A 13,300-nucleotide genomic window follows, 5' to 3' on the forward strand; every position below is an offset into this window, starting at 1 on the left:
TTTTCAGTGTCATAGAGCATGTCATAAACTTTATAAACGTTATATAATAACGTGTAGTACAAATGAAACGTTAACCTTTTACATAATATCTTGAAGACAGCTGATATTAATGTTAAATGCCCAACTAAACACTATCACAACATAAGTGAATACTAAAAAAAATAACCTTCTTATCCTGATGTTATTATTTTATGGTATTTTGCCTCAAAAAACAAAACAAGGAAAGATGGCCCAAAGGTAACTATCTGGACACCCTGCTAAACGTCAGTTGCCATCTTCTTTTCCTTATCATAGATGATATACAGTTTATTTTGGTTTTGCAGTTTTTATATTGGTTGTTGAACCACTGTGTGCAGAGTAGTAGTTTTAATAAAAATGCTATATATATTTTTGTGATATTCTCTGTCAAGAAGACTAGAATGATAGACGTGGATGCTGGGCGTCTGAACGTGTACGGCATTCAGGAAAGCAGGTTCAGAATAAGTGACCTTTTGGAAAATAAAGCCTCACCTGGCATGCAAAGTAAAGAAGACTCTAGTGGAATACAGAATATTTAGAAAACGCCACATAAAATTTCAGAATAAGATCCAGGTCCTGGTCCTCATGTGTCCCCTATACCAGGATGCTCAGATGTACAAAAATGTGCGTTTGGATGGCAACGAAAAAGGCATTAAAAAAAAATCTATAACTAAGATTATAGAGCCAAGGTAGGTACAGCGACTTACTTCCATCATATTATTTTGATTTTAAAATGTTAAACAAAACATTGAAAAGATAAGAGAAGAAGATCGCACTGGTAATAAAGTGAAATATTCAGTTGTGATTTTTGTGAATAGTTGTCCATAGTTAGGTTATGAGTAAGAGAAGATGGAGTGTTTACTCTTGGTTGTTGTGGAAGTGTTGGGACTTGATACCAAAGTGTTGACATATGCATGTAATATCCTGTTGTTAGATGTCACAAATGTGAATGTTTCACGTGAATATGGCACTTACTTGTTCTTGTTCGGTCATTGTTTTTCACTCAAACTCTCTAACACAGGTAAATAATATTTTACTATAGCTATCAAGTCAACAGGCCAGTTTGACTGCAGTTATGTGATGGTGGTTACCTGCATTTACACTCACTGTTGCACATCTTAATCTGATAAGTAACTGAAGTTCAAGCTAATGGAAGATAAAGAGAGAAAGGATAAATGATTTTGTGAACTAAGGAGGAAGCAACACAAGGGCGTTCTCTGACTGCTTTAGGACAATCAATCACTCCTCCCAGAAAATTTAAACACGAACGCCTGGCAGAGGACCGGCAGACAAGCTACAAAAATACTTTTTTACTCCCTTATGAGGTACCTGCAAAAGCTGAGCACATCAGCTTTTGAGCTCATCTTTCATCCAGCCGTGCTTCAGAAAATCTCGGGGGGTACATGGGTAGAACAAAATAAAGTAAAAAAAATAAGAAATGTTTGATTCGTTTTTGCGTTATTGCATTTAGAACTGTTTATAACTACAGGCGATATCTCTAACTGGGAAGCTGTGTATAACACTGAAACTGAAAATAGGATGTGATGATTTGCAAATGTCATAAACTCATTTTGTATTCGCAGTAGAGCAAAGCACACAAATCAAATATTTAAATCAAGAAAACGTAACATTTTAAGAAGGGCAAAAATGTCATTCTGAGAGTGATGGCAGCAACACATTTTTAAAAAGTCAGGACAGGGTCATGCTTACCTCTGTGTGTCATCCCCTCTTCTTTAAATAAGAGTCTGTAAATATCTGGGAAATAAGGAGACCAGCTTTTGACAGCTACCTATAGGGTGGTGTGGACACGCAAGTTTTAAGAATGAGACAAAGTGGGATTTTAAAATTGGTACAACAGGTTGTCCACTAAATATCTTGGCACACGTTCAAATCTCAGTGACCTTGACTTCGAGCTTAAGGTCAGAATAAGTTAGAACAAAGCATTGTAAGACTTTTAGACTGATGCTATGTGGTTCTCAGGCCAAATGTCCAGTAATTCTGAAGGTTCAGTGGACTTTCAGAGGAAATTAAAAACACATTGAGGAAAAGGCCATGGCTAAACAGAAACATCGCACATATCTGCAATAATATATAAACCACAGAATGCTAAATAACTAAAAACATATTTTAGCTCATTCAATGGCTGTTTGACAGCAACGTGACTCGGTTAACTTAAGTCAAACTGTAGCAACAGTGACAAGCCCTTTTCAGCATCCCTTGGGAGAACTCTTTCCTGCTGTTGTCTGTGTTGCTTGAATGTTTGTTATTTTCATATTTGACTGTGTTAGATTTCTTAGAGACGTGCAGGTGTTTTCCCGTTTCTGAACATGTTTGCTTTGTTATTTGCATTCCATAACATTCAAGCAGCTAACCACTCTCCTCTTTCCTGCTGCACAAGCTTCAGCTGCTTCACTTTCATACACCCACTTTCGATTTCGGTCTTATTCTTTACAAGATCCGCGCTTTATATTCTGTTTGCCTCCTTTGTCCATCACAGCCTCCTGCCAAGTCATTTTGTCTTCTTTTGCTGTCTGGCAACGTCTCTCTTACATGTTTCCCGTTTTGTTGTTTCTTTGTGTATCCCTCAGAAGATAGCTCTCTACTCCGCCCCCGCCTCTCCATCTGTGCCACACACTTGTGTTGTTTCACAGTTACTGAAGCACACATCCTGATTGCTACCAGGTGAGGCAAACTACAAATGCACACACATGCTTGCATGACATGCGTTGGAGCACACACATACAGTCTGCAGTGGTTCAGTGGTGCATTTAGATGACATTTGCTTGGTGATAACATTGCCACTGGCTAGGTTTGTGTTTTGCACTTTGTCTTTGCTTTTTGTGTGTCGGGCATACTGCAGCTGTTGTTTTCAGGTGTTAAATGGCGCATTTTCCATTTAGGAACATTTGACCTCCAGTGTGGTAGACATGTCAAAACTCCTAGAAGGAAAATCCCACCTGACTGTGGTTTTAAATGTTCTCAGAGGAATCAGATGTGTGTTTCCACAGTGTATTTTCTTTCTCTCATGCCGTTTCTGCTCCCTCTAGCCTAGTTTCTCCCTGCTGCTTTCCTCCTGCTTGACTGGGGTCAGCAGATGAGCTTTGACCTCCTGTGTGGCCCCTGAGCGAACAGCTTGGAAGCTGCGTGAACGCATAGGGGCGGAAGGCCACAGGGGCACCCGAGATCAGTTGTGCTGTACTCTGCAGGACCCAGCAGCTGCAGAGACAGGAAGCTGTAATTAGGACTAGAAGAGGCTTAATACTCAGAGCCATTTTTTTCCCTTCCTGCCAGTCTTCCATTCTTGCTCTCTTTCTCTCTCTAGAGAGAGAAATGCTTCCACATTAGGAGACCAAAACTCGCAATTACATGTGATTGTAATCCTCTGATGTGAGGCAATTTAATGCTTCATTTATTCACCTTCATTGCTGTATATTTCATGCCTTAATCCATCAGTGAGCCCAACGTTTTGTACACCAGAGTATTATCAAAGCTGTAGGGGGGGGCGTGCAAAAAAGTGAAGTAAACAAAGGTGTTATGTTGTCAGATTTGCAAAGTAATGTAACAACGAATGCTTTTGAATATTATTGTTGAATATTATCACACAGGAAAAAACCCCCAAAAAAACCAACTACAAGTAAAAGAATTACACCGTGATGCCTTTGCCTTTGTAAATGGAGGAACAGTAACTGCGTGTAATACCTGCCAGTCAGATTAACAGTATTTCGTCTCTATCTGCCATTCTGCAATTCATCTCATGTAAACAACGTGGCGCACAGCGTGACGTGAAAAAGGCACATCCCTTTGACATTGCGTGAGGAACTCTGTATTCCTCGTCCACAGGAAAATCCAAAAAAGGAGGTTTAAAAAAATCACAGTTTTCGGTGATTCGAAACGCCGTTTACGTGTAGAGGAAACAGCTGCGTTTTCAAAAATACCCGTGTAGGTGCAGACATAGCGTAAAAGAGTTGGTAGTTTATTTTCTTACTATCTGTAATTTATTGCAGATTACTTGTATTTGCTTAATTGTTTACTAAATGTTTGAGGTGTGAAATAAACCACAACAGAGCAAAGTATGGGTGTGTGTGGTTGGAGGATGTGTTTGTGCGTGTGCCTGTGCGCGTGCACGCACGGGGGGCGAACATTTTTCTTGTAAAACAAAGGGGGCCCAGCAAAAAAGTTTTGAACCACTGACTTAAGGTGTGTGTGTGTGTGTGGACAGACAATTTGCACGCCACTATAGTTGTGAGGACCAACAGTCACTTATAGGGGCAAATTGCCCGACCCGACGAGTTTGAAGGCATTTTTGCGGCTCAAAATGTGATTGTAGTATCAGGGTTAGGATGAGGTTATGGTTACGTTTTAGGCTGAGAGTTAGATATTCATTTGTGATTGTTGGGGTAAGTGGCTAGGGAAAGCATTATATCAATTAGATGTCCTCACTAAGAAAAAAAAAAGTGTGTGGGTGTGTCATAAAAAAACAAGACTATACCGCAATTTTTCTTTTTTTGAAAAGTAAAAAAGAAGGAAATTAATCAAAATTTAACTATCATTTTGAGTAAATAGTAGGATAATGGCAGATTCTTGATTATAGGAACCATTGTTTCATCAATGTTCAGGTACAAGAACTGGACTTAATAAGGAATGAAAAAATAGCCAATGCACAAAGACAAATTTCAAAGAAATTCAAAAACCCTGCTCAAGACCACTTTAGAAAAAATGCAAAAGTCACTCAGGACTTGTGCACAATAAGGTATTAATCTATTCCACTTCTAAAAATGTGTCAGTAAGTTGCTACATGTTTCTTTATGAATACACATAAAGAGTAAAAGCCATCATAATATGAAACAGATGCAAACTTCTTTAGAGGCAGAGTCATAAACTTTTAATGTCCTCATGCCTCTTTATGGGTTATATCATCTCATGAATCAATTAAATGTTCATTTAGCAGCAGGTAGCAGTGATGTAAAGCATTACTAATTGATCAGCCATTTGGTTCATCACTGTGTACATCTTGGGGAAAGTACTTTAAAGACAAAATCACGATATTCAACTGCCGTTCTGTGACACAGCAACAGAAAACCCCCACAACATTGCGGTTGCTGTTAAAGTCATTTTGAAAGCTACTATTTAAACAAAGCTTCCACGTGAAAGGCTTCCTTTGAAGCTTTTGTGTGGAGGCTTAAAGTTTCCTTCAAAACCTGTTGTTCAAACCTTCAAACCTCACGTTAACAAGCTTCCATGGGAAAACTTGGGTTGTTTTTGTTTATTAAATTGGGGAATTCATCCAATGATCCAAATTGTATTTCATCTTTGTCTGATGTTGCGTTTAAACACAGCCGGAGCAGCTTTAGTTTTAAAGTTGCGTCTGGAGCTTTCAGTCTTACATGAGGGAAGTTTGATTACAACTAATAAATGGGGCCAGTCTTTAAAAATTCTCTTTAGTTGCAAATGGAAAGCGGCCAAGTTCTTGTGCGCAGACAGTGGTTTCCTGTGTGAGCCGTATGGTTTCACGCTCACATCCCCTCATGCATGCATGTGCACGCTGCCTCAACTAATTAGTACCTCTCTTTTTCGCAGGGTCCTGTTATATCCTGGCAGACACATGGACAGGGAGAAATAAAACCGTCAGTTCAGGTGAGTATTTCAAACCTCTCGCTGCCTCTTTTGGGCTTCCTATCGGTTTTTAACTGTACTTCCTTTACAGGCCCTCCACCTGACCTCTGGGGTAAGTCCTAGCTGTGGGACTTGATGTTGGTGGGCCCACAGAGCTGGCGTGCATGTGAGAAAGAGGCAATGAAGTCCAGTATGAGGCACTGGCGGAGGCTGATGCTGGTGGGAATACTGGCCTGGGCTCTCTTCTTTCTCGCCCTCCTGTCATATTTCCTGGATGCTCGTGTGGATGAGCCCCTTACTTCTGCTGGTGCTTTACTCTCCCAGCACCCAGACACACGCCGTCTGGCCTCCATACAGGCCTCCCATCAACAGCATGCCGTGGTAAAGCTGACTTTACCATTAACTACAACGTATCCCAGAGATAAACCGGAGCTGGAGCCTCTTGTCAAGTCCGGGACCCCAGAGACCAGCCTGGAGATGAGCCAGAACCCAAACAATCTTCCTTACGCTGTTTATGGCAGCCAGGAAGTAAGTCGCCAGGACTATCTTGACCCACAGAGCCTGGCAGCCTGGTCTTCCTTTGGTACAGAAAATGTGGGTTCTCACTCAGATCCTGTAGTCCAGAGTCGTGAGCGACAGTCACAGACTGCAGACTATCAGAACCACTTCAGCAACACTCAATACCAAGGTGGCAGGGAGGAAGGTGATGAAAAAGAAAATGAAGATCTGGGAAACAGAAGGAAGAACAGAGTACACAGTATGGCCGGCGATGACTTCTCTGATCTGGAGGAATTCTATTTCTCCAAATCCATCTCGCTAATAAAGCGGCTCTGGAAGGGTCGAGTGTCGGCAGGCATGCTGAGTCTTCGACTGCAGCGTGCCATGAAGGAATACGTCAACTCCAACAAACACCATGTTTCCTACAAGGGGAATCGCAAGCCCGCTCAGAGTGCCAAGGAGCTGCTTTGTGAATTGAAGAATCAGGCCCGGCTGAGGACAGTAGACGGGTTGGAGCAACCCTTCTCTTCACTTGGCTGGGCTCGTCTGGTGCCATCCCTTCCCCTGGAGCAGCTGTACAAAAAGGAGAACAGGAGAAGCTTCAAGACCTGTGCTGTGGTCACCTCTGCTGGGGCCATCCTTCGCTCACGATTAGGCAAAGAGATTGGTAAGCACCAAATAAGTCACTTTCTGGCATTTTCCAGAAAAAGTCTACTGCAAACGTGTATTCTGTTGAAACTTGTGCAATTACAGATACTTTTCCCCGAATGTCTTAAATACAGCACTATAATAATTATGTAATCTAAATAATTTCCATGAAATTCTTTATAACAAATTATGAGACAAAGTGGGGCCGGTGCTGCAATTAGAAGGCTTTGTGTGTCTCTGACAGTAAAGGCTAAAGTGGAATTCAATCCTATTCAACAGTAGTAAATTTCACAGAAATTAGTCTGTGAAGAAGTCTTAGTCTTAGTCTCAGTCTTGGTCTCAGTTGACTGCAGGTGAGTGCAGCTGACTGAAACTAGCATCAAGTCACAGGATGTAGAATTTCACTGAAGTGTTTTATGGAGAAACAGCAATACTCGGAATTAAGTAGGAACAATAACAGGTTGGACATGTTACTGCTGCCAAATAAAGGTGTCCCCTGTACCTAATAATAAATTACCATTAAATGATTCATTAGATTGTTTGATTGCTGCACAAAAAACTCGCCTGTTCTCTAAGTGTCCCACTCAGGAGTGGTAGTCTGAAGGTCAGCACATTTCCACTTTGTGCCTGCAGAGATTAGCATTTGCTCAGGTTTTTGTGTGGCTTTTGCTGATTAACTTGTCAAGCTGATTGTGCGCAGCGTTGAGTGCGTGCCTAGTAAGCTAGATATCTTTGCATTTGAATGTGTGCGTTCTTGGTTTAGAGACTTTTGGCAGCTCTCCGGTAAGTGGGGAGAGTGTGAATTCAGTGACAGATGGCTCCGCAGAAAAAACAGAACCCCCTCTGGTAACCAATCAGGCCTCTTCACATCACATATAGCTTCCTTGCATTTCTCTCTGAATTCAGCTGTTCAGGGCAAGCGCTAGAATTAATAAGAAGGTCTTCAGCTTTGTGGCTTGAATTTTTTTTTTTACATCTCTATAGACTGATACGGGTATACAGATGTCACTGCCACAGAACACGTTTTACAAGAAAGACAAGAAAGTACACCACACAGAGAAATGGGTACATGCGGGCAATGGAAACAGACTTCTGCAGGTGACCCTTTGGTTATCAGTGAAAACATCGATGCCACAAGCCTTCAGTCTTTAGCGCGCTACTCTGTTGTGTGCTACTTGGAAATCAGCAGCAACATCATTTCCTACAATTTGAAAAACATACAAGCCACCTCCCATTGTTAGTGCATGAACACGTGACTTGGTATACGAGAAACAGGTGACTGAGATGGGAATGAGTTTTCAGTTTCAGGCACCAAATCGAAATCTTTCTGTATCATCATCTCCCGTGTTTGATTTTGATGCCTGGCCAGTCATGTGTCCCATATGCATGTGCTCGCATACAAAAAATAATAATAATAAATTCTACCAGTGTTATACGGTACTTTAGTCACGAATTAAATAAAGAGCTGTTCTAAACAGTATCCTGAGTTGGTATGATTACACACAAACCTTCTTATAGAAAGCTGCTGTTGATGATTTCTGAGGTCACCCACATCTCAGTGTAAAAACAGCTGCAGGATACCCATTCAGTGTGTAATCATCTACGTATTCAGTTAAGAGATGTTTAACTGATGTGCTGTAGTGTCTTGATAAATGGGACCGTTGTTATGAAGCTGATTATTTATTGAACAGCGTCACAGTGCTTTAAAAGAAACAGCATGTATTTGCTACATTAATTCTCAGGCTTAGCTTCAGCAGGAAATCAGATGGCATTGATCTCACTCTGTCTACTCATTCTCACCCTGTTGTACCCCCTGAAAGGCTTCTCTGTGCCAGAACCTGTATTTTGCAGGTATGAACAGTGAGTCATTCATTCATTCAGTTAACCTGTCCGGACTTGAATATGACGATCGCTCTAAATTTTGAGAATACCAGAGGCAGGTTGACTGACTTTTGGATTGTAATGTTCCTAAGTGTCTATACACCACTGAGGCCATGCTGTGAGAGTTTGTTGGTCAGGACTTGGTTCATAGTAAGTGTGGTGATGTGTGCCTGCCATCATGTGGTGAACACGGCAAACTGCATCCTCATTCCAAACACGGTATGGAGAAGATTCGTCTTTGGCAGGGTTATTCAGTTTGATGCAAACATGCTGCAGTAAAACACTCAATTCAGAGGTTTGTTTTATTTATCAGTGTTTAGACACAACTCTAGTGTCATTTATGTTTCAAATTTATCATGCGAGATAAGTAAATATGCTTGAATATCGGTGCTCTCTAGAAACTGTCTCATTTTCCTTGCAACTCTTAAGTATGGATTGTCTTGATGCATGCTCTATTATCCAGGTGAATTATGAGAGAGAAATAAGAGTTATGAGAATTTGCATATTAAGGATCAAGGAACTGACTCCAGCCCGTTGTTCTTTCAGTGGGGCTGGTTTCATTATGCAAATGGACTTTTTAAAAGATTGGGGAAACCTGCAGTCAGCTGCAACAGAAGAAGTCACTCCCACTGAAAACGCTACGTCCAGATGAACAGAATCAACTTTTGGGGAAGTCTGGATTGGTACCGTCCAATGGCAGTATTAAATATGTTACTGAAATGCAAGGCGTTTTTCCTGAACTTGTTTTTCCAGAATAATACAGACAGTTTTTTAAACTTGAACCAAGTCATATATACCTGTCCCTGTTTGTGTAAGGGGGATATTGGCCATGATAGTAACAAGAGACAAAATAATAAGCAGTTATTCATGTAACTCCATTTTACTTTAGTGAATAGTTATGGCAAAAAACTTCTTTTTCTTCTACTACTACAGTACTACTAGTACTTTAATCTCAGAATTCTGACTTTTTTCTCAGAAGAAGAAGATTTTTTCTAAGAATTCTGAGTGAGTCAGGAGTGAGCAATGAATTTTTTCCAGGAACCCCATGAGAAACTGGGCCGCACCACTCAGTTAGACTCAGTTCTGCTCTCATTAATTTTATTATTATGTGCTACGCCTTTACTAAATAATCCTTTTTTTTTATCCTTTCTTTCTTCTGAAGATGTTAAATAGGCGTTTGGCCTCCATCAAGACAGAGGCTGATCGCTGCTTGAAGGACTCTTCTTTAAAGCCATCCTTCTGCTTGAGCTCTGTAGAGAATGGACATGTTTACTGTGTTTTATTAGGGCCTTGTTTGCTGTTGTGAAGCTGCTCTGAGTTGTAAACCTGCTGGTGGCAGTGATGAAGGGGTATCAGATCACAAGCTGAGGGATCATCCATTTTGGTGTTAGTTCAATGCAGGAGGAGGACGCCTGAAACTGACAGATCGATCAGCAGACAGGCAGGAATTAATTTGTAATTGTTACAGCAGCCATCCATCAAGGTGAGGATTTCAAGTTGTTGAGGACCGTGAAGGACATGTGAACAAAAAAACCCAGTAAACTCCTTATGTGAGCCATGGCTCTTTGTTTACCTGAGCCAACCACCGGTTACATCCCCGAGCCTGTCGGATATTGTTGTCAACAATTAGTGCAAGTGTGATTTTCATCCCTGTAGTCAGTGTGTCGTCACTGACTTTGGTTGAGGTGCTTGGTTATTGAGATGTTTGCCTGTGTTTTCTCCTCTAAATAAATTTGGACTAAGTAGAAATTCTGAAAGATGATGGTAATTGCTTTAAGACCTTGAAAACATGAGCTGGTAACATTTGGAAGAGACATCTGATATTTGTTTGTACATCTTCAAAGCCTGGCTTCACCCTTTAAGTTTTTTTTTATATCGCTATGAAGAAGACTTTTTATGGAGGGAAATTGTCTGTATATTTCCATGATAACAGATGCAACTCAAGGCCAGTTTGTTACCTTGCTTTGAAAGACTCCATGGTTTCCCTTTCAGACGCTCATGATGCAGTTTTACGTTTCAATGCTGCACCTACAGAAGGCTACGAGAGAGACGTGGGAAACAAAACCACTATCCGCATCATCAACTCGCAGGTGAGTTAGGATGAGGCCTTAAATGACAGTGAATCCTTAAAAGAAACAGATTTAAAAAAAATACAGTCATTTATATTTTCAACTCACTATTTATGTAGCAAAGTAATGCCTTTAGAAGTGTATAAATGGTCAAGTGTTTCATCCAAATGACGATGAGTTCATTGTACTTAAATAATCTGAACTCAATGGTATGAACTGTCATTAGCAGATAGATTAGTTCTTTGGAAAAAAAACACCAACAGCTTCTTTAGTCTTTGTTTTGTGTAGTCTGTCTGGAGATGTTTAAACGTTTGCTTTGCCTGGCCAAAAAAACATATTTGTGTAATCATATTTACTGGACAGGCTTTATGTTGGTATCTGCCTCCTAGTCTAATTTATAGTAGGCACATAAAGAGGTTCTCTCTGTGTTTTTATTTGTATTTTGGCAAAATAGTGACCATGCATCTGAATGATTGTGCTTTACATTTGAAAGTAAGACTTACATTTCATGTGCTGTGTTACAGATTTTGGCAAATCCTAGGCATCGGTTCAATACGAGCTCTATCTACAAGAATATAACTCTGGTGGCCTGGGACCCCGCACCTTATGCTGTCAACTTACACAAGGTATATGTGTTTTCACTTTAGTAGTTTCAGCAGATCATTTTCACACTAAGGTCGCAGTGAACCGAGAGAAAAGGAGTATAGGAATATTAAAGCGGGTCGTCTTAGGAAAGTAAACACAGTTATTGTTGTGTATGTAGCCACAAACACATGTAGGAAAAGAAGCTTGTTGCCATGATGTCATCTCGTCTATCTCTGACTTCCACCTGCCCTTTAAAAGGTTTGGTTCATGTTAGCAAATGTGTCCAAAACAAGATTTTATTCCGAGGCTCCTTTCCCCTTATCCTCCTCTCCATGCTTCCCGTTAATTGTTATTCGGTGAATGGCCTGATTGTTTGAGGTTAAATTATATTTGCATGCAGCCTCTGCTTTCAGTGATTTCATTTATCTGGTGAATTACATGAAATTTCTTTTTTTCATCATCATTATTATTATTATTATTTATTTTTTTTAACGCTTTAATTAATTTTCTGAAGGACATCACCAAAACAAACAAGATCATTTATATTCCTGCATTAACCTTTAATCCTTTTAATCAGTGTTGTGCTGCTAGATTAGGTCCTTACGTCAGAATATATCAGATTAAGTAAAGATTTAAAAAATGGCTGATTTGTTAGTTTATTACTATCCATGCAAATAGAGTTCAAGCGTGCGTGCAGTGCATTGTTATATAGCTACAGTATTTGCCATACTGCTCACCCAACTGCTCACATAGCCAGTAGACAGCACGGTAAAGAACAGGATTACTGGATGTGGACTGATGGGGTTTTAATAAAGAACACGATGCTCCACTGACACTTGACCTTTGTCTCTACATCCGTGTTTTCAATTCTATCCTCGCTCATTGTCAGTAGTTAACCTTTGGAAATACTGGAAGGTGTTGTTGCTGTTGTCCAGTTTCTTGTAGCTTTTAGCACCTCGCAGTGTGTCTGTCATGTAGCTTTCCTTCTCGTATATAAGTTTGTTCAGTTTATTTTTACTTTGTATCCCATGACACTCGCCAAATGATTAAATGTGTTACATTTCTTAACTTTATTTAACTTAGATATAAGTAAACTGCTTGTTAATGCAAATATCTAACCAGCCAATCACATGGCAGCAGGTCAGTGCATTTATGCATGTAGACATGATCAACACGACCTACTTGAAGTTCAAACATAGTGTAAAAATGAAGAAGAAAGCTGGGGTTTTGAATATGTGGTTGTTGGTGGCAGATGGTCTGGTCTGACTATTTCAGAAATTGCTGAGCTACTGGGATTTCCGACACAACCAACAACCATCTCTAGGGTTTGCAGAGAATGGTCAGGAAAAGAGCAAATATCCAGTTTGGCAGTTCTCTGGGTGAAAATGCCTTCAAATAGAGACTGTTTATAATCAAGGTATGCAGAAGAACACACAACATGTCAAGCCTTGCCCAGATGGATTACATCTGGTTTTGTGAATGTTACAGTGAGTTCATTAGGGGTGCTAGTGGTGATATATATTTTCAGTGATATAGCAGGAAATTAACTAGGCATATAATTATTTTCTTTCTCCTTTCCCCCTTATTTTTCAACTAACCTGCAGTTCACAAGAGCATAATAAACCTGGACATTCTGTTTTTGGTGTGCCACCCCGATATTTTAGTGGCCCCCATATGGCCACCCCTATGAAAAAAATCTGGAGGCTCCCCTGATATTATACCAAAAAACAGCATGCATATATATATATATATATATATATATATATATATATATATATATATATATATATATATATATATATATATATATATATATATATACACACATACATATTATAAGTGCAGTTACTAATTATTATCCAATGCATGGATGCAGTAACTTGCATTGTGTGTTATATAGTTTCTCAAAATATACATTCCCAGTAGTCGGGTCTTTATTTCAAAGCCCTTACAAAGATTTACATTAAAAGCCATTAATTCATAATATT

At 39.9% G+C, this 13,300-nt stretch overlaps 1 protein-coding gene across 3 annotated transcripts in view; it reads left to right on the top strand.

Annotated features, from left to right (window-relative positions):
• st6gal2a (ST6 beta-galactosamide alpha-2,6-sialyltranferase 2a) overlaps positions 1-13,300 on the top strand; it is a 42,454-nt gene that overhangs the window by 21,760 nt on the left and 7,394 nt on the right. The window contains exons 2-6 of one of the 3 annotated variants that reach the window (XM_026144069.2): positions 2,607-2,700; positions 5,596-5,652; positions 5,723-6,796; positions 10,651-10,748; positions 11,252-11,353. In XM_026144069.2, the coding sequence (XP_025999854.2) occupies positions 5,767-6,796; positions 10,651-10,748; positions 11,252-11,353 (1,230 nt within the window). In that variant the 5' untranslated portion in view covers positions 2,607-2,700; positions 5,596-5,652; positions 5,723-5,766. The remainder of the gene's footprint in view (positions 1-2,606; positions 2,701-5,595; positions 5,653-5,722; positions 6,797-10,650; positions 10,749-11,251; positions 11,354-13,300) is intronic. The other 2 variants (XM_026144071.2, XM_026144070.2) reach the window with 2 other exon arrangements.

The sequence above is a fragment of the Astatotilapia calliptera genome, chromosome 16, assembly GCF_964374335.1.
Source record: "Astatotilapia calliptera chromosome 16, fAstCal68.1, whole genome shotgun sequence".
NCBI classification, from domain to species: domain Eukaryota; kingdom Metazoa; phylum Chordata; class Actinopteri; order Cichliformes; family Cichlidae; genus Astatotilapia; species Astatotilapia calliptera.